Source organism: Phaethon aethereus, assembly GCF_964289735.1.
Source record: "Phaethon aethereus genome assembly, chromosome: 2".
NCBI classification, from domain to species: domain Eukaryota; kingdom Metazoa; phylum Chordata; class Aves; order Phaethontiformes; family Phaethontidae; genus Phaethon; species Phaethon aethereus.
Window position 1 is genome coordinate 137,146,590 of NC_138582.1, and position 24,649 is coordinate 137,171,238.

Here is a 24,649-nt window from a genome sequence, read left to right on the forward strand (position 1 = left end):
ACTTCTTACGTGTTTTTGCATTTGCTTTACTATAGTCTAGAAGTTTTACTGAAGTGTGCCAGCTTAACTGTCTAATTTATGCATGTTTTTGAACTTGGCCTTCAGCAAAAAATGCATGCAAAGGGAATCCTCATGGATCCTCTAGGATCCAAACTGTTACTCGAAACCATCTTACTTCATAGGCCAATTAACTTCTGTGTCTGTGTTTACTGAAATGCAACTGGGTTTCTTTTTTGTTACATTTTGAGATGGCTTTACAGCTCTTTTTATTTGCTGTTCCTACCTGAACTTCCACCCACAGGGCAGTGTCACTGCTGGTCTAAACTCAAAGTTGTCTGAAGTCAGCGAAGTCGCAGCTGTTAACACCACAATCAGCTTTGGCGCAGAACTGCAATTTCATCACCCCTGAATAATCACTGCTTCCTCGCTGCATTTGTTTTAAAAGCCAGAGAGAATTATGTAGGATGCCGGAAGATGCCAGGTGAAGCACTGGTTTTATTATTTTTCTGGAAAATAATTCCTGGAACCACCCATGTCATTTAATGAAGTTTTAAGCAGTTCATTATTTGATCTTATCCTGCTCTTGTAGGTGTCAGCAGAGATAAATCATTACTTTCAAAATGAAGGCAACAGGAACAAACCTTGCAAGATTCTGAGCGAGCGGTCCCTTGAGCCAGTCGGCACCGAAAATATTCAGTGCATTGCAGGAACCTGCCTTCCAGAACAGGTCCCATAAAGGCCTCGAAGCCAAATATGTTCCTATTTCCACAGCTTTCAGTTAACAGGAACTTAGTGTGCTGAAGCGACGTTCCATATTTAACAGCTTTGGTGGTAAACGTAGGAACCAGATCCTCAGAAGATGTAAACTGGAATTAATCCCTTCGCTTCAGCAGAGTTGTTGTCATTAATAACAGCTGAAGATATGGCATTATTTCTTTTTTATAACTGCATTCTCAGCATACGATGCACTTAAATCATACTATTTATTACACCTTGCAGGTTTTCTCTAAGCTGCAAATCATTTTTAGTTGGAACCTCTGAAAGCCTGAAAAGAGAAAACTTAGAGAGAAACATGATATTAGCAGAAAATGAGGTCGGAATATCATCTCCTTGCGCTACTAGTATTCCATTTTTAGCAGCCTCAACGCAAAAAACGCCGGTGGATGCAGGGAGCGCTGGGCTGCCGCTGCCGCGCACTGTGGGAATGGCCGGGAGTGCCGGCAGCGGGCGGAGGGTTGCTGTAACAAGCACACACTGCTCTGGTAGCATAGGCATTAATTACGGTCATTATGGTAATCAGAGGCAATTGGCGGTAATATTGAATAAGAGGATCTCTTTTAACTACCATGGGCCCAGAGCTGACAGCATCTGTTCCTGGAGCTGGCCGGGTCTAGGAGTGGCTTTTCAGCTGAACCGCTCTTGCGTTCCAGCCCTATTGCTCCTGAGGCAGACAGAAGTTGTCTCCCTTTTGGTAGACAACATTAAAGACCACCTAGGAAGGTCTGAGGGCCATTATGTGTGCTTCAGATTGGCCATGTGAGGTCACTTGGTTATTAAAGCCAGGTCCCGTCTTTCCTTTGCAAGGATGACACTGCCAGGCCGTTTCTGAAAGGAGTGGGGTTGGTCTGCGTTAGAAGGAAGTGTGACGGGCTCACAGTGCACCAGGAATCTCCTGTTACAGAAAAAAGATTTCGGTTCCAGAAATAATATCTGGCAGATCAGGTGGGCGTTTGTAGAGCTTTTGGAGAATTACATGTCAATTATTAAAAGGATGGTGACAGTGTCTAGTTAGTATCAGTTTCTTGTGGACCTGGGAGATACGTACTCCAGAGCTTAGATTCCAGATCAGAAAAAACCATACACATATGCAATGTAAGTATGATAATACTGTTCCTAAAGAGCAAAACACCAAAATACACAGTTAAATATGCATCTGAACTACATCAACAACAACAAGATTAACCGATGTTTTGCTGACTCAAACCTAACTGAACACCTGAGTGACTACATAGCTGAATAGTTTCTTTGTCAGTGGTGTAGGTTTTTTTCTTTGCATTGTTATAAGATTTTTCCCTTGGTTGACACACCTGATGGTGAGAAACAGAATACCTTTTTCCAGGTAATGAGTACACAGAAAGTGAGAGCTCGGATCCACAGTTCTGTATCTCAAATCTGTGACAAAGGCATAGTAGAACTTAACTGGTTAGAGTCACTATAAAAATAAATATGATCAGATTATCTAAGGAAAATAGATGAAAAATGCAACCAAACCCTGTATATTTTTAATCTACAAAAAATATGTGTAAGTAATTGATGAATAAAACCAGATCAATCCAGGTCTCTCATACAATTCTATGACAGGTTTACAGATAAATTGTTTTTCATGCTACAGACATTATCCAAACCCTGACTCCTATTTCTAGTTGTATGCAACTTTTGAGAGGAAATCTTTACATGTCCTTATCTGATATACCGCACAGTAAATATGACTAATGAATACTTAAGGTATTAGACACAAAGTACTGGGTATGATAGGTCAAAAATGTAGCAGACCTAGACTATTGCTTCAGTTATTGCAGAAATATGCAGTCATCTGGCTTATTGTAATAGACCACGTTTCAAGGAAACCTCACAATGAGCAACAACATGTTATGATTAGGAACAGGTTGCCCAGAGAGGTGGTAGCTGCCCCATCCCTGGAAACATTCCAGGTCAGGTTGGACAGGGCTCTGAGCAACCTGGTCTACTAGAAGATGTCCCTGTTCATTGCAGGGGGGTGGAGTAAATGTCCTTTTCAACCCAAACTATTCTATGATTCTATGACTAAGGATGCCAGACGATTACGAGAAGGGACTAGAATTCAGCCTTTAGCTCCATTCACAGCTTTGCTAACTTGCTATTTAGCCACTTTTTAGACCACAGTTCAGAAAATCAGTCACGTTTGGGTTTATCATTAAATACAGGCTAAAACATTACTAAACTTAAAATAGGAGAAATGTTTTCTACTAAACTGAGGAAATGTTCTCAACTGGAGCGGAAAAAAAAACCCCCAACCCCCACTTTACAATGAAAAAACACTGAATTTGTGGCCCTAGGTTTTCAGAGATTATTAGGTCCTGTATTAGTGGAGATATAATCTCTGTTAAAGGGATGAATAGTTGGTTTATAAGTAAAAAGTTATAATTATGCTGTAATTGATAGATATTTAGCAAAAAATTATTCAGGTTGGTAAGAAGGTAGAATACAAAACATTTAATGTGTTTGAGCCTTTCCAAAATTGCATTTTTATCAATCTGAAGTAAAAGGAAGAAACCACAGCTAGTAAATACTTACTTCCAGATTTAAATGGCATAAAGAACATGAAATTTTTATTATTTATGCCAGTGTTCATCCCATATCTAACACTGAGATAATCAGTTTTAAGTTTGTAATGGTGCTAGAATATATTTTTCAGGTCTTACCCTGGTAGCTCAAATCTGATTTTCAGAAGCACCTGCTTTCCATATAGGCACTTACACAAAGGTTTGACTTTCAAAAGCATCTGGTATCTCCTGACTCCCAGTGAGGCACCCGTGGCCAGATTTTCAAGTTCTTAACGTACTTGTTGCTGAAAAACTGGTCCATGTTGACAACCTATATGGTCAAAGCTAGCCACCTACTACTTAATTCAACAGAGCTGCCTGGGATCTGCAATGAGATCAGATTGTGATTCTTTATGTCTATGTTGTATAAATGTACATAAATATCTTCTTTTTTTCCTGTATGGACATTGACTAACCAAAAGAAAAAAAAGTATTCCTACAAGCAAGAGGAGCTTCTGGAGCTGAATTTCTCATGAATTTGTGTTTTGAACTGGACTTTTAAATGCTAAAAGAAGAAACCTTCTCTGGATTTTGTGCTTTCATAGCAGTGCCTCTTTCATTTGTTGTTTTCTGTGTGGTTCTCTGAGGTCTAATAACATAGTAACCGTTCTTCAGGAGAAATCCTTAGTTTTCTCTTTCTCTTTTACTTGGATGAGCCTTTTCATGAAACTTGCAGCATTCTACCAAATCTGAGATTTCTGTCTCTGCATTGAGCTGAACTGGCTAATGGATTCACAAAGTAGTGGTGAGGAGGATCAGTCGGAGTCTTAGAGAGACACAGCATGATTGTATAGACCTTGTTTCCTGAGGAAAGCAGGCTAAAACAACAACAAAAATTCTTATTCACTTCATCTCTAGTAATCAGTTATTTTCTACCCAAGTGCAGCTGAGTACGATACGCTAATCACATCTAGAAACACAATATAAGAAAATCTTTTGAGATGGAACAGTATTTTCTTGCCTCACTGATCACTAGTCTTTAAGACACGAACTTTTTAGCCTGGACCCCATTCCTTTGCCTTATCACTCCCATCTGCAGAATTTTTTTTACTGTCACACAGAAAATGTTCCTTGGTGGTATGCAATGTAAGTGAAGCGACCCATTTTAATGAGTCCACCAGGTTTAATGAGAAATTAGGACAAAAATAGGGTTTTCTTAACGTGGAAGTTGTTATTCTTTTGCCTGGTCTAATACTACAGCAGTAAGTACTCTGTGGCCCTGTTGTCTACTGCTGCTTCCGCCTCGGATCTGGAGGCATCACTGCAAGCCTTTCTCCAGGGCTTTCTCTGCAAAACACTGCTTCGGCCACGGGGGTTTTGCTCGCGTCTTATTGACTGAGGTGGTAGGCTTGCACGCTCAAGCCAAATTTGTTTTCCTTCTTTTGAGGTCATCTGCTGCCTTTTCGCTGTGGGAATGGAGTAAGAGGACCTTCCCTGCTGAGCGCAGCAGATTCTGCTGTGGAAGAGAGAGGTTTACTAGCAACAGAGTGAAAACGATGTAAATACAAAAAGAAATTGTTCACTGAACACACTTTGCACAAAGTAATCCAGCAACTAACCCAGCTAAACAGCTTTAGTTACAGAAAGGAAACACAAATATTTTCATGGTATAAAATCCATCTTGTGGGTCCTTCGTTAGGGCACAATTTCCAACCCACTTGCTATTTCAAGAGAGCAAGAGGACATTTTCTACCATTTTCAGAGCCCTTCCTTCAAGTCCTTTTTGGCAACCATATGCTCACCACTCAGTAAAGTTCCTGCCCTGATATTTTTCAGTCCAATTTGTCAGCTACCTCTTCATATTATTGGCTTGTTTGGATGATCCTCCTCAAAGGTTTCTCTTCATTAGGAATAAAAAATTCTCACTTTTGAAAATAATTTAATGTTCAGTCGGCAAAGGGCATGGTATACTCATTCCTTCACTAAGAAAAATACTAGAGGAAACCAGTGATTTTCCTCAAGTTGTTGATATATGCAAATCAGAAAAATAGTGCTTTCAGTAGGACTCTCTGGATGGTATTTTTTTCCTGTTTTTAAAAAAATCAAATTTCAATTCTTGGTCCAGATCACCATGGAGAGCGGATTCCAATTATTTATTTTTTTGTCACAGCGCAAGCAGATATAGTAAATACAAATATAGCTTCTGCTGCTCAATGTAACATTGCCCTTAGTAACTTCCATGCTCCACAATGTTGTTTCAATTTAGTCTATTGCCTCCAGCAGTTTCAGTACATATTTTTGCTGCAGACTTTGGCTGTAGTTTCCCATACTGTGGTACTGTTGCCACAAGTTCTATGTGTTCATTAAAATGTGATGCCACAGATTTTTTATTTTTAAACCAAGTATTCACCTTGACAAAAGTCTAAAAGGTAGCCCACTGAGGATACAACATGCTTTGAGAGATGTTTTTCTGATGTTTTACATTGCCCAGAACTATATCTCGCCCTTCAGAAACCAGGTAAGAGCTTTCTGATTGCTTTGGTTCATTATTGGTGATAGGACAAGAGGAAATGGCCTCAAGTTGCGCCAGGGGAGGTTTAGATTGGATATTAGGAAAAATTTCTTCACTGAGAGGGTGGTCAGGCATTGGAACAGGCTGCCCAGGGAGGTGGTGGAGTCGCCATCCCTGGAAGTGTTCAAAAAACGTGTGGATGTGGCGCTTCAGGACATGGTTTAGGGGACATGGTGGTTCTGGATTAATGGTTGGACTTGATGATCTTAAAGGTCCTTTCCAATCTAGTGATTCTGTGATTCTGTGATTTATCTGGAAAGGTGGTTTTGCCTGCCTGGGTGGAGTATTCATTAGTGTTTGTAAAGCCGCCTGGTTTGTATTAGAAACTTTTGTTAGTATAAGTAATTTCCCTTAGGAATGTGATTTTTGGCGATGTTTGATACTGGCAACAGCCCTAATGTGGACACAGAACTGGCAGAAGAAGCTTTTTTGCTGGTATAGATTATACTCAGAGTCCTGGAATCAGTAAAACCAGCCAAAATTGCTTTTGCCAACATAACTATACTATATTTTCTAGCATAGACCTGGCAGAAACCAGATTTTCACCCCCCACCACCACCTCTTGGTTATTAAATGTTATTTCATTGGGAGGCATACTCAAGCTGCTACCTCCTGCGTAAACATCTTTGGCCAGAATATTCTCTGCCATGGAAGTTTTTCTTCCCCTGGTGGGGAGGGAGGAGAGAAAAAAAAAAATTGACCATGTCTGAGTGTCATCTTTATAGCCAGAATGGCCTGACATTGTACCGTGGTTTCCTCTCACATGTGCATGCACAACTCATGGTGTAGTGGCCACAGCTAATTTTCCTTGGGAATCATTGTACAGGTAACTGTCACGTAACCTAGGATTTATGGTGCCCCGCTTCTAATGGTTTGATGGGCAGGGCATTCATATTTGTTTTCTCATGAGCTTTAGGAACAACCAAAATGAGCAGGATGAGAACAATATGTAATGTACACCGAAGCCTTGGTGTTTATCATTCTTCTGATGAGAACTGCAGCAAAACTGAGATCAGGTCCAAAAAGATAGGCTGCTTTCTGCCGCAGCTACTAAATCTGCTGCAGGCAAATAAAATGTGTTTTCAGACAGAACTGAAGTGAGCCCTTTGACCCTGTCAATTGTTGGTAGGTTTAGCCGTCAAAATAAGTAGTTGTTTAAACAAACAAAAAGGAAAAAATTGGAGAAGTGGAAAGCACATACTGTAATCAAATGAAAAGTGAAGACTTGGCTGCCACTTCCCATATATGTTATGTTATGTCAAGCCAGAATGTGACTGTTTACGCTCCCAAGCTTTCCAGAATCCTGCCACCACTACCAGTAAGGTTGCAAAAGCCAAAGGATGTGGCTTGGCAGCATTCACCCACTTCCAAAGTGAGGTAAGTATCCCATGATGTTGCTTGTGCCCTGGAGTTGGCAGCCCTTGTTGCAGCAGACCAGCTCTCCTGCTCTCACTACACTAGTCACCGTGCTCACATGGACCACCGCATCATGTCCAGCTTTCATTCAGGGCCTCCTACACACACGTGTTCTCAGCTTCCAAACTTTCCAATTCAAAATTAACCTCACAAGTCCTGCCTCTGTCCCAAAATACTCCTTCCCAAATTCTGTTGATTTCAGTGACAGAAACATATCTTAGAAGTGGATTGACCTTAATTAAGGTGTGGCTAATTCAACATATGAAATTGCGTATTAACTGTCCACATAATACTTAACATTCCTAAGACCTAACAGTCCAAGTCTGCTTTCTGGAAGACTTTGCCTTGAAAATGAGTCAAACTGCAGAAAACTACAGCATCTCATCAAACAATGTTCAAAGAAAAATTGTTGCAGAGTATGTGTTCCAGAGGAGTCTTGAAAAAGAAGCCCACCGGTCAGATCTGTTTTTGGAGAGGTAACAGGGTATGCAGTGTTGTCTTTTGAACATCTACTTGAGATGCCTTCAAGGTGAACTCCATTATACAACCAGACAGAAGTGGCAGACTTCAATAAAAGTGTGGGAACTCATAATTGGTCACTCTTGTAAAGAAAACCCAGATAGACTATGTTAATACTCAAGCCCTTTTCTGAGACCCGGAGGTGAACTGAAATCCTGTAGATGCTTTATGTGGGTCAGCGGGCTCCCACCTGCAGGGTCCCACAAAGCTACAGGTACAAATACCCTCTATAGGGATTTTCAAGCTGAGAAACAATTGAGGAGCAGATTAGACTGATTGAGATTTGATTCATTCTTGTGGAAAGGGACATTAAAAAACATCAGCCTAAACTTAAGTTTTCCCACTTAAGGTAAAATCCCACTAATATTTTTTAAATTATTCTTTGAATAAAAAGAATGGATTGTCAAAAATCTCTGGCTCTGAAAATGCTTCTACTGGGAACCAACTTTTCTGCTGTGAGTTAATGGTCCATTCAGAGAAATGAAGTCTGGGGAAAAGTATCTTATCTAAATGGAAATTTTAAGGAGTAGTCCGAGATAACAGAAAAGGGGTTGAAATGTATAGTTTAAGATACCAAGATCTTAATTTACTATTAAATTACATTAGTATAACAGTGATTTTCAGCTGGTTTGGACTGTCATTGTCGTTAGTATTAGAGACACAGGATAGACAGTACCTACCTCAAAAAAAACCCAGAAAATGAAATACATAACAAAAGTTAAATACTTGCTTTATTAATAGCTCTGACTAAGACCCTAAGTGTCTCTGGAAAAGTTTCCTTTCTCCTGGTGTCTGACAGGGCTTTATCTGCCCTACATATTTTATTTCCAGGTATTGAATTTCAAAACTACACTTTTAGAGGGGCAGTGGAGGTAGAAATTATTTATTTTTTCTGTAATAGGTAGTTTTAGTACAAAGTGTGTATCCCTTTTGTGTTATTTGATAGTCCTAGTCTAACTTCCTGCATCTGACAGGACAGGGTTCTCTCAACAATATATCAAGTTGGTTAAAGCATTTGGAGATGGGGCACCTCTTTTTTCATCTTTGTCGAAGTCAGTGACTTACTTTATTATACAAAATGTAAGAGATTCCCACCCGAAAATCATGTATGGTCAGGTAATAACGGTTGTTTTCTGGATATGGGCAGGAGGGGAAGGTGTTCAGTTTTCTGAAGGAACTGAAGGGTGCTGCAATGGATTGACCGTCTAGTTGAAATGGTGTTGGCATTGAAATGGTTGGCACCATTTCAACTTCATTTTTTTCCAGATGAAATGATTTGCTGAGTTTCACCCCACTTTGCTACCAGCCCTGGTCAAACAAAATCACTTATTTTGGTGAGTAGCTTCTTTGGTGGAAATTGCCCACCAGTATTGACACTATCTCCTCCATAAACATCCTGGATTCTGCCTTTCTCCATTTTTTTATCCTGTTTGATTTATACTTCAGCTTTTTGGAGGCAGGCTTGGAAAGCCTGTGAAGTCTCTTTTCATCAAAGGGGAGTTTCAGCTGTGAGTCCTAAGTGCCACAAAAACACAGGTAGTAAATAACAACAGGACAGGCAAATCATCTCTTCTCCAACTCCCCGTGATATTCCTGGCACAAAGACCGTTTATCTTATCTCTCTGTGGCTATAATCTTTGTCCCTCTAATCTTTATCAACGTTATGCTACGAAATGCTAAAATGACTGAGAAAAACACCTGCAATATAACGTCTGTGAAAACTTGCTATTTCCTCAAGATTACGGGACCAAAAAGAAGTTCTTCCCCCCCACTTGCCTCTGCTTTCCCTCCTAGGTAGATGTCTTCTCAGGCCGTTGTTACCCCTTATACATTTGCTTCCTCATACCCAGTTGTCTGATTCTCTCACATGCACATAGATGCCCAAACCGGTCATACAGGTTCGTGCGATTTTGGTCACTGTATTCATTGCCTGTAAATCTAATTATTTCTAACCTTGACCTTTATCAGAAGGCTATCCTTTGTCCCCCTCCCAGCAATTCTATATATCTGCAACATGGCGTGTGAAAGTGAAAAACCCAAACTATCTTCCAGGAGCACACAAGGAGCACATGCTTTCTTCTTCTCTCCTGTGCGTGCCTATCCCTCCTCCCTAAGGCGAAACTCCCACACCACCTCTCCTGGTTTCAGGTGTAATCATAAACCGGCTGAAGGCAATTATGGGTAATGTAGTTCCATCGCTCCCTCTTGCCTATGTGAACAAGTGGTGCCAGGTACCTGCTAGACTGCACATTCCAGCAGGCATTGCTCAGCACCCCTAAGAGGGAGGCTCGCCAGGTGTGTTCCCAGCACCTACCCGAACCCTGAGCACACTGGAGTTTTTCAAAGCTGGAGCAAAAATTGGTGCTTCTTCAACAGTGCCGATGTCTTGAACAACGACATAATTTGGATCTAAGACAAAGCTCCTAGCTCCCAGAATGGTGAGTTCAGTTTTTTTTTCTTTCAAGTATCTTTTGCTGGTTTTGTTTAAAATACTTTGGAAGGGGCTGAAATTTCGGAATAGTTTTTTACCTAGTACTAATCCTGCAGTCTGATACTCTCCTTTTGGCCTTAGCTAGTGCCAGGTCCCTCTGGAGAAGTTGCAGAACCCATGTACGTTTTGAATTGCACGATGTTGTACCCTAGGGTCATTTGGGATGTGTGGAGAAAGGTATGGCACTTCCTAAGTGCTGGTGATTGCCTCTCCTGAGAGCATAAATAATGGTGAACCTCCTACAATTTTAAATCAACAAATATTAGGCTGGCCTTCTCTGCATTTTTTCGTTTGTGAAGTAAGCCACTGTAGTTGCGTGTGTGTATGTGCGCACGTCCATGCGTGGGGTCTAGGTTTTTTTTGTTGTTGGTTGTTTTTTGTTTGTCTGTTTGGTTCAATTTTGTTAAAGCACTATATGAACTGAAATAGTCCACACATACAGGAGTGGTACTGGCCCCTGGCTTTGTGTGTTGGGGATCAGGAGTATGCAACAGAGTGCTGAACACCACATAACAATCCTCCCTGATAACAAGATCCCTATTAGAAATCAGAAGAATAGAGTTTAAAGAGTATATATACTTCTGAACTTTAAAATATACTTTCTCTATTAAAACAATACTTGAAAGATAATATCTCTGAGCTAAAAAGAGCCAAGACCTTCATGGAGGCAAGACCTATCATGACCTAGAACCAACTCCCTTTATGGCTAAAAAATGACAAGCAGAGATGACTGGTCTGTTTAAACATAGAAACATTTAAATGAAAGACAAGAAAAAAACAGTTCTTGTTGTCTTCCCACCTGTTATTACCACTCAGCTAATAACACCTCTTCATTGACATATATTTCTTTTTTTAAGGAGACAGGTTCAAAATCTGAACAACTTGGGAATAATTTTTCACTGGCCTTACTATGAAACGGCAATAGGCTCCCTTCTGAGTAAGTGAGAGAGGGAGGGAAGGAGGGAGGGAATCATTCTTACTGAGTAGACCTTGAGAAGGTGCAAACTGCCACACTGGCAACACTTTCCCTAGCCCAAAACCATGTATTTGACAGTGGTTAACATGAAATGCTCCAACACAGAACTTACACGCTGAAACCAGTTGCACAGTGTCTGTGTTGGGTGGGAGATATACAATGGGATTTACAACACAAGTAGAAGCTGGTTATTGTCATGCTAGAAGCATAAAATAATGTTTACCTTGGGTACCTTACAAAAATGAGGAATAACTACAGTTGTATTCACTAAACTATATAGTACAACAATATCCTGTGGGAATATGTTCAACAGGGTAATTATATGTTGCAATAGAAGGCTTATTGAGCATTGAAATGTTTGGTTTAAAATGTTGTGGTGTCTCTCTTCCCCCCTCTTTCTCCCCTTATTATGAGAATGGCTAATTGAGTTCAACTGCGCTCTTCTTTGTTATTCAACTTCCTTTTAACTCTTTATCATAGTGATTTTTGGCCTGTGGCCCAGGAATATTTGTGTTTGGTGGACTGTCTCTGAGAGATTTCTATGAAGGGTATCCAAGGGAAGAAAAAACTTTGAAATACACTACCTCTGAAGTTGCATGCCTTTTGTCTCTATTTTCCACAGCAGATAAACTCAAGCTCCTTGAGAATCTACACATTTATGCTACTGTTAACTTTGGCCTTAAGTCCCTGCAGGGAAGTCCACCCTTGAAATATGAATACAAAATAGGTGGAAGAAACACCAAAAGCACATACAATGCAGAAACATGAATCATATTCCTGTAAAAACCAAAAGACTGGCTTTTTGGACAGAACAGCCATTTAGTCAGCCTAATCTGATGGTCTCTAAAGGATGTCCTGTCTGAAGACCTGAGCTCTATGATAGCGGCAGCTGCACTATGGCAAATTTCTGCACCACAATCTATGGTGCATACTTGCAAAATAATGTCCAAAGAATAAGCATAGCTCTGTCTGGAACTACAGGCTCTTGCATCCCTTCTGCTACAAGATACTACATAGGATCCCAAGTTACCTCACAGATCCCACAATGTGAAACGGAACATGGCTGGAGAGGAGAAAAGGAGCTATTTCAACAGCATCCCTTTCCTGATGTCCCCATAATCTGCTGCTATTCTCCACAAAAATTAGTCTAATTTGACCCTCTATCTTTTTAACTACCTCTTCTATGGAAGCCTTCTCTCATCTCTTACCCTCTTTCTTGATTTTTTTTTTCAGTTCATCTCCTTCAACTCTGTATTTTCAGGAGTAGCTAGGGGTTTTTTTTTCAGAAACTGAACTCCAGAGTAAAGGTGAGGTCATATCTCATCGAAAAAAATTATGTATGTATTGGCTCTCTAATGTTTTACCATATTTTCATCTGCTTCTCAGTACAGACCAGTATCTTATTTGCATTTCTGCACATTGAACAAACATCTTTGTTAAATTGCTGAGGATCATGCTTAAACTGTTTCCAAGAAACTACAACTAGTTTAGAAATCAACATGTATGAGTAATTTTAAATTGCTCCTCTGAAAGCACCTCTTCATGTTCTTAGCTACAGCAAGCTTAACCTTATGCTGTTCAATTCATTAGGCTTTCCAATAGTTCTTCATAGTCTGCCATAGTGTTAGTAACCTCATTAATTTTGGTTTGTGAGCAAACACTGTCATATCACTTTCTGCTGACCTTCCCTTCCCACCCTCCAGAATTTACTTAAAGCACCTCTTGTGTACTGCAATAAGCTGAGGCATTGCAGCACTTCCCTACCAAGGAGCAGTGGTGGAGTTGAATCAGGGCTTTGAACTACTGAAAACTTCAGAAAACTGAAACAGAATTTTATAGCTTGCAGCAAGTGATGTTTTGGGCTCTGGTTTGGTGTCCTTATGGTGGAGAGGAAAAGCTTTTATGTTTGGATGTATCCGGACATCCTTTTCAAGGAATTTTATAGGAGGCATATACTGCTTAATTTCTTTAACAGTAGGAGTACTTTCCCTGCACGGCTGAAACTTCACCTCATAAGCCAGCCTGCTCAGGAAGAAGCTGGCTGATTATTTAGTTGAAAGCTGCGTTATTTTACCCCCAAATGCTGCCTCCTCCTTGCTGTGTGGGTCACTGTAGGCTGAAATGTTGTGGTAACCTGGTGAGTATTCTGGCAGCCCAGAAGAAACTCTTCTAGGTCTTCTGCTTGGGAGATGTACTTGCAAAAGACTCAGGATGACAATTATTTGAGTCCAAAACGTAAATAGTTGAATCTCTTTGCCATTTTCTTCAGCTCTCTCAAGCGGGAGATGATCTTTTTGAATTATTAGAGGAAGTCTGCCTTCACTGGGGCTCAGAGTATTTGATAATCTTTGTGTCCCTCTTTACAATATACCTGTGAGACAGGGAGCTGCCATTTTACTTTGGGTAAGTTCTTGCACTACTTTAAGCTGCTGTAATGGCTACCTGCTGCTGAATGGGACAGTCCCACTTCTCATACCTTGCCATTACTTCCCACAGGCCAGCACAGGCGAGCACTGACTCATCGGTGCCGGGGCCAGCTCCCTGTGAGACCAGATAAGCACCACTGTTGATGCAAAGGAGATGTAGGACTGCTGCTTTCTGGAGCAACCAGCCACCCAGCCACCCAGTCAGAGGACAACCCCAAGAGCAGGCTTAGCCTCAAGTGAAATGCCAGTTGATCTTGTCTAATAGCTTAAAAACTTGGGAGATTTGGCCTTAGTTCTGTACCAAGCTTTCTCTGAATTAATTCTTTAATCTCTGTCTCTCTCTCCATGGAGGCATATAATACTTCCCTGCATTAAATAGGAGTTCACAAGTATTTAAATTGATTTTAAAATGTATTGGCTCATACTTTAATCTGCGCTGACCTTTAGTTAGATATAATGCTATTAATTCATGTTGCGTCTTTACTTACTAATACAAACTGCCAACAGCATCGCTTGTCCATTGTGCCAGTCATCTTGCAAACACGCCAAAGCAAACAGCTTCTTTCCCACTGACTGCAATAGACTGTGCCACAAAACATTTGTGCAACAACTTGACAAGGAGTTGTTTGTGTTCCCACCTGAGCCAACGTCTGTAAAAAACCCAGAAGTTTCACCAGTAGACTTGAAGTGACCCATCAGTGGCAGATCCTACAGCCTAGTTTTGGTCCTATGATCTAATTGGGACTGAACTTTGGATATGTATTTACATGGAGAATAAGCTGTATTTCTACATGTACTAAGCTGGATAATTAAAAGGAAATTACTTTGGCTGAAATAACTGGGGGGAGGGGAGGGGCAGCTGGCAAGACTTTTACGTGGTTTGTTTTTATTCATACATGATCTCATCCAATACCAACTCTGAGCCCTGAAGAAAAGCCTATGATGTGATGATAACCTTTTTATGAGTTCACTCCATCTCATCCACTAGCCTTAATTTAACAGGATCTCTGTAAAGGTGGGAGGGGTTGATGCAGCAGGGAGACAAGAATTTGTAGTACTGCCCTAATTCCCGCAGCACAAATTGTCACTTGTTGTTCGGCATGAAATTATAGCGCTGCGAACATGAGTAATGTCAGTTTGTTCTGCTCAGTGATTTTTTTTTCTTTCTTCTTCCCATTTAAAATGTGGTCTGTTCTTTAGTGTGGACACCAGTTTTTCACCTCTGGACTCAGACTGTTAACTTGCTTCCAATAAGCTGCATACAACCATCAAGTGAAATGAATAACATTACAAACACATTTCTAAAATCTCATTAGCTTTCCAAGGAAACGTCTAATAGCTCTCAGCAGAAGCAGTTTCTGATTGAAGCATTCATAATATCTGTTTCAAGGGGTGAGAAGAGAAAAGCTAAATCCAAACCTGCTCCCTCACTTTCCATGTGTAGGACAAACGGACTACTACAAGCTGACAAGGAGCAAAGTTGTGCACCATCTACAGCTAGATGGTACACAGGACACTAATTGAACCAAGCCTAAAAGCCTTCAAGCTAAACTCCATATAGTTTTGAGGAGAGCGTGGGAAGATAGCATTGCTTCCCCAGTGGGATAACTGCTTTTTTTTGGAGCACTCAGAAGCGTCTGAACTCTGAAGGGTGTGTGTGAATCTAGTTGTAAAATGCTTAAAGCATGCATCATCCTAACATAAATAACTTAATTTCTTTATCCCATCAGTGGAGAGCAAGAGGTGCATTTAATGGCTCCCAGAGTTACCTCTTTGTCTGCCAGAGCACGGGTACTTACGCTCTGCCAGCCGGATCCCACCCACAGCTTCTTGCCTGGCTTGCATTGTCAGCTGGCTGCTAGTATGGCTGCTGATCAGAAAAGTGCTACTGATCTGGAAAATATGTGAGAGAAACCTTTGCCCCTTGGAATTCCCTGGTGTACTTTTACTGGTAATGTTTGTTCTCCAGTCACAAAACACACAGGCAGGACGTACTGTATGCACTAGTGATACGCTCCCCAGTAAAGGAAGAATTTCCCTGGAGTTTTCCTCTTCTCATGTAGTATATGGTAGCAGAAACAGAAGGACAACTTGTTTGAAGGCTGAACTTAATTGAAGTTGCATTCACTGTCACCATGTTTTATTTATTTACTTATTTATTAAAAAAAAGTAACAAATTATCTCAGGCTTCTAAGTTGGGCTACTGGTCAGTTGTTTTACCAGATAAATGAAAACATGGGAGAGAGAAAACAGTGTGTGTGTGTATCTATATATGCCAGTAATTTTCTGCTACCTATTGTATATAGCTACAGTTTCCTTGTATCTGATTTTGGTTGTGATTTCTGCTCATAGCTGGAAAGGGAGGCCAGACCTAGAAATGCCAAGGGCTGTCAGGGGGTGTTATGAATACCTGCCTTGCTCTCAAATTAATTGCCTTTTCAGGGTGTGAACACTTTGGGATGGAGAAGGACTCTTGTGGTATTTATGCAGTTACTTTCAAAGACCTGATCTTGGTGGCAGTTTTCTTCCCATGGCACTCGTACATCCTGTGCCCTGTCACTGGTTTCCTGAGTGGTCTGGGATAAGTTGTCTGGAGCAGGATTTTAAAGGGGTTAGCACACGTTTATGCAGTTCTTACTATAGGAGTGGAAGATGGTGAATGTGGCTATCAGTCTCTTTGTGTTTTAGTCTTTCCACCTGTAAACTTGTCTGTCTCCATTTTTCCCCCAACCCTGCTCTTCCTTGTCTTGTGCATTGAACAATCAGTCCCTTGTCACCAGGCTGTGTTTGCTATGTATTTGTACAAAGCTTAGCAGAGGGATACTATTCCAGCTAGTTCTACCAGGATATAAATGAAAAAGTAAAAGAAAACCCTTGTTTGGGTCCCAACAGAATCTAAACATCAGCTCTGGGGCTCAAAATTGGATTTTTTTTGTTTAAAAACAGTTTCAGTTCAATAAAAAGTATTCAACTTGGCACAACAGCTAGGTAAAAGTCTGTGGCCTTGATTCTGCATAGGAAGGGTAAAGATGCTTGCTTTGGTTTTTTGGCTTTGAAATCTGTGAATAAAACAAAATTCTGAAACAGTCTGGCAACTATAGGAACTTCCAGGTTTTGAGCTTCTATGCCTGTGGTGCCAAAATCTGTGTGTCTTGAGCCCCATTCCTCTTGGGACAGGTAGATCTGGGAGGCTGAAAAACCTACACATTTCTTAGGTGGCAAATAATCTCTCTCCTAATATGGAGAAAGTGGAACAAAAGCTCACTCTACCTCCAGGCAAAAAGTTCACATACGGATTATGGGTTAAACCTTATTTTTTTAATGCTAATCTCTGAAGAACTTTAAAATGGAATTACTTGTGTGGACGCTAGTGATTCAACATACTGAATGATGATGACAAACATTGACCTACCATTGTAAAATCTTGCTAAAATCAGAAATGTGAGATGAATTTGCACTAAAATGATCTGAACTATTTTTCACAACAGAACAAACTGTTTAGCTCTGTTTGTCAAGACTGTCTGGGCATATGGTCATTTCTTGTAATGATGTAAAGTTGAGCAGAATCTCCTGAAGATTAGAACTTGCACCAAATTAGACAAATGTCTTTACATGTTCTTACTGATGATCTGCAGGCTGATACTTCTCACTTCTGGTGGATGTGACATAGCTATACAATAGCTAACAAAACCCCACTACATTATAGAAGCTTTTTAGATTGTGATGATTCAAGTTTTGAGCAAAGTTGTACACGTTTCTGTTTATTACAGACAAAGCAACCTATACAAATATAACCCTGGACTGTAATCTGTCAGGACCTGACCTAAACTAACGTCAGGCTGGACAACATTTGAACGGTGAACCTCTAAGAATACTTGCCAAATTAAAGTTTAGAAGACACTTTCAAAGCAGAACATATTTAATTTGAGTTTTGATTTTTCATACCTTATTCTTTTCTTTCCCTTTTTGTACTAGACAGCTCTTTGTTGGAGAATCCTATGTTCTGCAAATATCTGCTTGTCATCAACAATGACATGAAACATAAATGAATAATTGCCATAAAAGGGAGACTGAAAAACTCACCCAATAAATCGCACAGCCAGGATTACACGTCTGTAGCAAAGAGATATAACAGGAGCCTCCTGTCTCACTTGAGCCAAGGAAAAACATCTTAAGCAAAGTAACTTGCCATCACACATCAAGATGTGTGTTTGATTTGACATTTATAAGTTAAATGTTAAAAAGGTATCTATACATTATGACAGTTGTATTCTTCAATCAAGGAACCCCTGACAGTGATGCCAAGGATACATGGCTAATGGTAGGAGTGAGCTGCTTGATCTAAACAATCTTTCAACTGCACTGTAAATGGGTTGTGTATGTTGGTCTCTATAGAAAACCCATCAAATAACAAATTTGGTTAGAAAAAGGAACCACAGTAGAATTTCGCATATATGATTCTGCAGTATTTCACACAACACACATTTTGAACCCTAATTATCTTGAGAGGTAAAAGCTAGTTAAAGGTGCAAAACTTGAGACTTGCTGCCAAGGAGGTGAGACGAGTAGGGAAATGTTTTGATCATCAAAGTCAGTGACCTTTTGGAAAAGCTGTGAATGGTTCCTCCCACGTTTTGGTACAAATGGAGTGAGGACAGTAAACTCATGAAGATGAAAACAGAAAGTGTTTCTTTAGGGTTGACATTTGGAAGGTGTTGCTGAATAGGCTGAATTTTCTGAGTTAACACATGGCAGGTACTTTTAGGTTCCTGACTAGGAAAGTCAAAGTTATAAGGGTGGTCTGGATTTCAGCTTATTTCACTTGTAACCTTGTACCTGGTTTCTTTCTGTCTGAAGCAAAGGTTACTCTACTATTACTGGTCAGATTGAAACCGGTCAGCTAGAGGAACTCCAGCTTCATAGAAGCATTGACCCCAGATGAAATGGCCCGTGCTGGTACATAGGGACTTTGTGCCCTGGCTTGTTTAGTAATATTTGAGATCCTTGTCTGTTCCTTTTGATCTGCTGTAGCCAATGCATGAGACACTGTTGGTAGTTCCCACCAGCAGGGAGAGATCAGCCCCTCCTCCTGCAAGACAGGCTGTCAGAAAAACCTCAACTCTAGGCAGTGCATGAAATAGTTGTGAAATTAATGTGGTTTTGCATGATGTCTAAATATTGTAGTGGTCTCAAATCAATTTTCTGTAACGTACTTCTGTAGTCTGACTATGATAGCCCATATAGCAGTTTCACTTCATGTACCAGTTGATCATTCTTTCTAAAGAACGGAGCATCATATGGCTGCAGAGGTGGTTTTGGATGGTAAATGATGCCCAGGGTTTTTCCTGTGTAGGAAGCCAGTGAGGTCAAAGAACTGCAGCCTTTTTGGAGACTTAGTAGTATAAAATACTGAGCTTGCTCAGTCTGTACGAAATTGGAAGGTAATCATGCTCAGTGTCTGTGAAGGGTGAGGCAAAACAAAGGATTGACACCAGGATCTTCAAAAAGCTGGACAGTGGCCATGTCTTGCAGAGACTACTATATCAGTGAAAATGAATTATTGCATGTAAAAATTCTTAAAGGAGCCTGACTGCAGTTGTGGGAGTTTTTTTTTGGGGGGGAAGGGACAGGGACAGACCGGGGGGAAGCTGGAGATAACATATTGAAATGCTGTGATTATATCTAAGAGTTACTGATCTGCAGCCCTCCACTTCTGCTAGAAAGGCAATAACTTCAGTTGTGGTGAAAAATAGTAAAGCAGAATAAACGAGATAAAAAACTGGGCACATATTTTGAACTGATAAAGTATAATCCACAGCATTTCTGAATAATTTTTCTGAAGATTTTCTGCAGGGTTATCTGAGAGGCACTGTTAGGGAATTTGATAAGTTTGGTTTTAGTCCAACTTTCTGAGCAATTTGTAACTGCATCACTCCAGCCATTATTTTTATTTGAGGATATCAGCCAGGTTTGTTGGGGCAGATGAAAATTTTTCCTCAACCAAACTGACAGTTTTTTGTGTACAAAAGGATGAAATTTATGATAATTTAGGGATCACATTTGGTTTTTCCCGCTTTGATGTGTGACTTGAGTGGAGAGTCTTCCTTATTATAGAGCTTGAGCCACTGACCCCCTCATTTCCCATACTATGCTAATTCCCTCCACACCTCTAGCACAGCATTGTAGCCAGTGCACCTGCGTGGTGTTAGGGAAGGAAACAAGAAAGAAGGAAGCAACAGCTTTATGCCTTTGTTCTCTGCTCACCACTGCCATATTAAACGCAAAGAAATAACATTAAGTGCTCTCTTCATGGCAAATGGCATGGAAAGATGTTACAGAGCTGAGTGGGGAAGATTTCTTGTATGGGTAGGCATCCATCTGTGTATAGTGTCTGCTCATGCTACTCCTGAGCAATTGCAGCTCTCAGCTGCTTCATCAAATTTTCCCCTCAAAAGTTAGTGATGTTGGCTCAGGAGGAAGAGCTGGAACCAGTGGGGAGGTAGGGTGCTTGTAGCAGCCTAAGGGATAGGACTGTTAGGAAGGGCAGGCTGGAGCTGCACTGTTGCTTTTGGGGGTGAATAGAGACAATGGGAGATTAAAGTCAGCGTAGGTATGCCTTGGCTAACATGGGGGACTTCTCTGGTTTGTTGTACAAGCAGTTCATTGACCGATTGTCCTGGTTTCAGCTAGGGTAGAGTTAATTTTCTTCATAGAAGCTAGCGTGAGGCTATGTTTTGGATCTGGGATGAAAAAATGTTGATAAGGTGCTGATGTTTTGAGTTGTTGCTAAGTACTCAAGGACAGTCCAGCTTCTCATGCTGGCCTGCAGCGAGCAGGCTGGGGGTGCACGGGAAGCTGGGAGGGGACACAGCTGGGACAGCTGACCCAGGCTGGCCAAAGAGATATTCCATACCATATAGCGTCATGCTCAGTATATAAAGCTGGGACAAAGAAGAAGGAAGGGGTGGAGGGACGTTCGGAGTTATGGCGTCTGTCTTCCCAAGAAACCATTACGCGTGACGGAGCCCTGCTTCCCTGGAGATGGCTGAACACCTGCCTGCCCATGGGGAGTGGTGAACAAATTCCTTGGTTTGCTTTGCTTGCGTGCACGGCTTTTGCTTTACTTATTAAACTGTCTTTATCTCAAACCATGAGTTTCCTCACTTTTACTCTTCCGATTCTCTCCCCTGTGCCACCGTGGGGGAGTGAGCGAGCGGCTGCGTGGTGTGTAGTTGCTGGCTGGGGCTAAACCACGACAGTCCTTTTTGGCGCCCAACGTGGGGCTCGAAGGGTTTGAGATAATGACAAGTTTGATTGGAATGTGCTAGATGATAGAATTTATCGCTGTTATTGCTGCTTAGCCATTAATTGTCAGGCCCCTGTGCTTGCCATGGGTTTGCCTTCCCTGCATATATTAGAGTCCAGTGCTCGTTAGTGGCTGCTTTTTGCTTTCGCTGCTGCTGTACTGCTGATCGTCTGACTCTGCTGTGCCTGGGAAGATTCTGATAACAGCAATGGCCTTGCACCTGGGCTGGCAGATGGCCGGGGTATTGCTGGGTTTTCTCCTGTGCTGCTGTACTGAATAGGCTGGAACTCCACTGTGAACTCGAGTCGAAGGGACTGTGACCTGTGGGTGAGTCCATGTGGGAGCAGGACACCCCGAAGCGTCTGTGGCTGTGCATAAGCCCATGACAGAAGCAGGTATATCTCGAAGCATCTGTGGCCATGGTTATGTCTGTGCCGCAGCAGGTATACCTCTGATGGGATTGTGGCACAAGGATAAGTCCACGCTGGAGAAGGTACATCTCGAAGCGTCTGTGGCTGTGGATAAGTCTATGTTGCAGCAGGTGCACCTTGAAGCATTATTGGTTGTGCATGAGGTCATGCTTGGAGCACCTCAAAGTGTGTGGCCATGGAGAAGCCCTGGAGGAACTGGAACTATGGGTAAGGCCACGTTGGAGCAGATTTATCTCTGGAGGTAGTGTGGCCTGTGGAGACGGCCGTTTTGGAGCAGGTGCACCTCGAAGTGACTGCAACTGTGGATAAGTCTATGCCACAGCAGATATACCCCTGGAGAGACTGTGGCTCACGGAAGGGACTGCAGTCTGTGGATAAGTCCAAGCTGGAGCAGGGGCAAGGGGAGGAGTTCATTGCAATGTTACACCCTATGGTCCAGTACAAAGGGCCCAGGGGTGGAGATTGTAATGGAAGTACCTTTAAACTGTTGTAACCCATGATTTGAGTTGCATGTTATAGGAACTACTATAGCAGGAACCACCTGAATGAATGGAGGACAAGCCTTACAAGAAGCAGTGCCAGTGCAGCGGTGACCTGACCTGAGCTGGTACCCAGTAACTCCACGCAACACCCCACCTCGCCTGTCCTGAGTGACCACCATAAGGGATGGAGCCCAAAGTCATGGACTAAATGAACTCAGCAGACTTTTCAGGGACATTTTGGAGGGAAGTCTATAGACTAAGGGGATGATAATCTGTGTATTATATTAAAGGATGGGAAGGGGGGGGGTGGTTAATGAGGTTATATTGGATAGTGTGGTACCTGAGCATAACGTAAATGGTATGGAATAAGGGGTGGATAATGTCCTGGTTTCAGCTAGGGTAGAGTTAATTTTCTTCATAGAAGCTAGCGTGAGGCTATGTTTTGGATCTGGGATGAAAAAATGTTGATAAGGTGCTGATGTTTTGAGTTGTTGCTAAGTACTCAAGGACAGTCCAGCTTCTCATGCTGGCCTGCAGCGAGCAGGCTGGGGGTGCACGGGAAGCTGGGAGGGGACACAGCTGGGACAGCTGACCCAGGCTGGCCAAAGAGATATTCCATACCATATAGCGTCATGCTCAGTATATAAAGCTGGGACAAAGAAGAAGGAAGGGGTGGAGGGACGTTCGGAGTTATGGCGTCTGTCTTCCCAAGAAACCATTACGCGTGACGGAGCCCTGCTTCCCTGGAGATGGCTGAACACCTGCCTGCCCATGGGGAGTGGTGAACAAATTCCTTGGTTTGCTTTGCTTGCGTGCACGGCTTTTGCTTTACTTATTAAACTGTCTTTATCTCAAACCATGAGTTTCCTCACTTTTACTCTTCCGATTCTCTCCCCCGTGCCACCGTGGGGGAGTGAGCGAGCGGCTGCGTGGTGTGTAGTTGCTGGCTGGGGCTAAACCACGACACCGATTTTGGAGGTCAGCCAACTGGCTGGTGAGAACCTCAGGAACGGTTTCTGCCTCTGAGCCCTCCAGCAAGGCAGGACAAGGGAATATACAACCTTAAAATGCTTCCGGTGGGTAATACTGTCCACTGCAATATAATAGCATGGTTTTCCTGGGTGGGAAAACCAGCTTTCCACTGAGGTATTGCATGCAGGATAATGGTACGCATCACCAGAGGGAGAACTGCTGCTGGAAAGACAGTTGGACACTATGATGCAATGAAGAGAATGAAGGCTGATAAAGAATATAAGCACTGGAGGAAGAGGAAACCTGGAACAACTATCTCACACATTTCTTACTTTCAGTTCTGTAAAAGAAGATAAAATCTTTGAAGATTGACTTTGTCACTGATGCATGAAGATGGATGAGATTGGACAATTGGACATGTTATTCTTCTTATTGTACCAAACAGAAAGGAACAAAAGTATAGTTGCTCTCTTCTCAATAGGTTGGAATAGGTGGTTCAGTAAATGAGCCTGTAAGGAAGGTAGATTTAAGAACTAAATTTAGACACATAAGTGCATGCAATTTGTTGGGAACTTATTGTCTCAAATCTTCTTGAGCTTGACCATTCCTTTAGAAGCAGATTGACAGTGGTACTGTAGAATAATGTAATTCATTTTTTAAAAAAAGATAAAATCACTCCTAATTTGGTTATAAAATTACCAGCGATATTGGAAGCAGCTCTTCCTTGTTTTCATATGTAGGATTTCTTACTTCCTCTGAAATATGTAGTCTTTTGTGACCAGAGATGGTTTATTAAATGGGATCTGATCTTTCGTGGTAGTTTATCTTCCTCTGACTTCATTTTTGTTGCTGGGTCATTACCATTTTAGAGTCAATGTGGCAGTCATATTATTTCAGAAAAGTATTCTGTTAACAATACTATTAATAAGAAGTAGTTAAGATCACGATTCAGAGATTCAAATGTCCTTCACTATTAAAATGTCCTTCATTTAAATATGAATCCTATTTGATAGAAATAAGAGGGTTTTTTGCTTGTCAAATATATGTGTAATTGCTATGTAGAGTCTGCAATATAATGAGAGTTACTGGGTTTGTCTTTTAAAGGACAAAATAGATGTTTATCAATTTGCTTCCCTTCTTCGCTTTGAGATTACAGTGTCAAAAATAACTTTAAAATATTGGCAGCTGTGACTTAATGGACAGCTCAGCCTATAATTAATAACACAGGCACAAATATTTTAAATGTGATGAAGTCTTGTTGCTGGAGAAGAGTTCCAGCCAAACTTTGGGGACTATAATTGCCATAAAAAGCAACAAAGAAAAAATGCACTTTCTGCAGTATACCTTGGAAAGTGTCCCTGTGATTACAACTCCTTCTCTGATGTTCTCTTCACTATGTTCCTAAAGTGCTAAGAACTATTAAACAAGTTCTTCAGTCAAAACAGATCAATAGACAAAAAATAGGTATCAGTCTTTCCTTGTAAATACAATCACAATCTATCAAACATACTATTTGTGTTTTTACATATTCCCTGTGTCTGTTATGTGGTCAGTCAAGTAGAGCAAAATGTAATTTGTGGATGCACCGAAGAATGATTGTGTTTACAGTTATTAACTCTCTAAACTAACCTCTAATGATGACCAGAGGAATCCTTGACAAATGGATATACTTTCTTCTACCATATTTAATGGAATTATTTTGTCAACACAGGTGGCTGCCTGTTTCATTCATTTTTTCCCATGTTCAGCTGGTCAT

At 41.3% G+C, this 24,649-nt stretch overlaps 1 protein-coding gene across 1 annotated transcript in view; it reads left to right on the forward strand.

Annotated features, from left to right (window-relative positions):
- Window positions 1-6,246: 6,246 nt before the first annotated feature.
- MACC1 (MET transcriptional regulator MACC1) overlaps window positions 6,247-24,649 on the forward strand; it is a gene marked incomplete at its 5' end in the record, with an annotated part of 39,020 nt that continues 20,617 nt past the window's right edge. Inside the window, 2 exons of the mRNA XM_081996499.1 lie at window positions 6,247-6,309; window positions 7,138-7,251. Of these exons, the coding sequence (XP_081852625.1) occupies window positions 6,247-6,309; window positions 7,138-7,251 (177 nt within the window). The remainder of the gene's footprint in view (window positions 6,310-7,137; window positions 7,252-24,649) is intronic.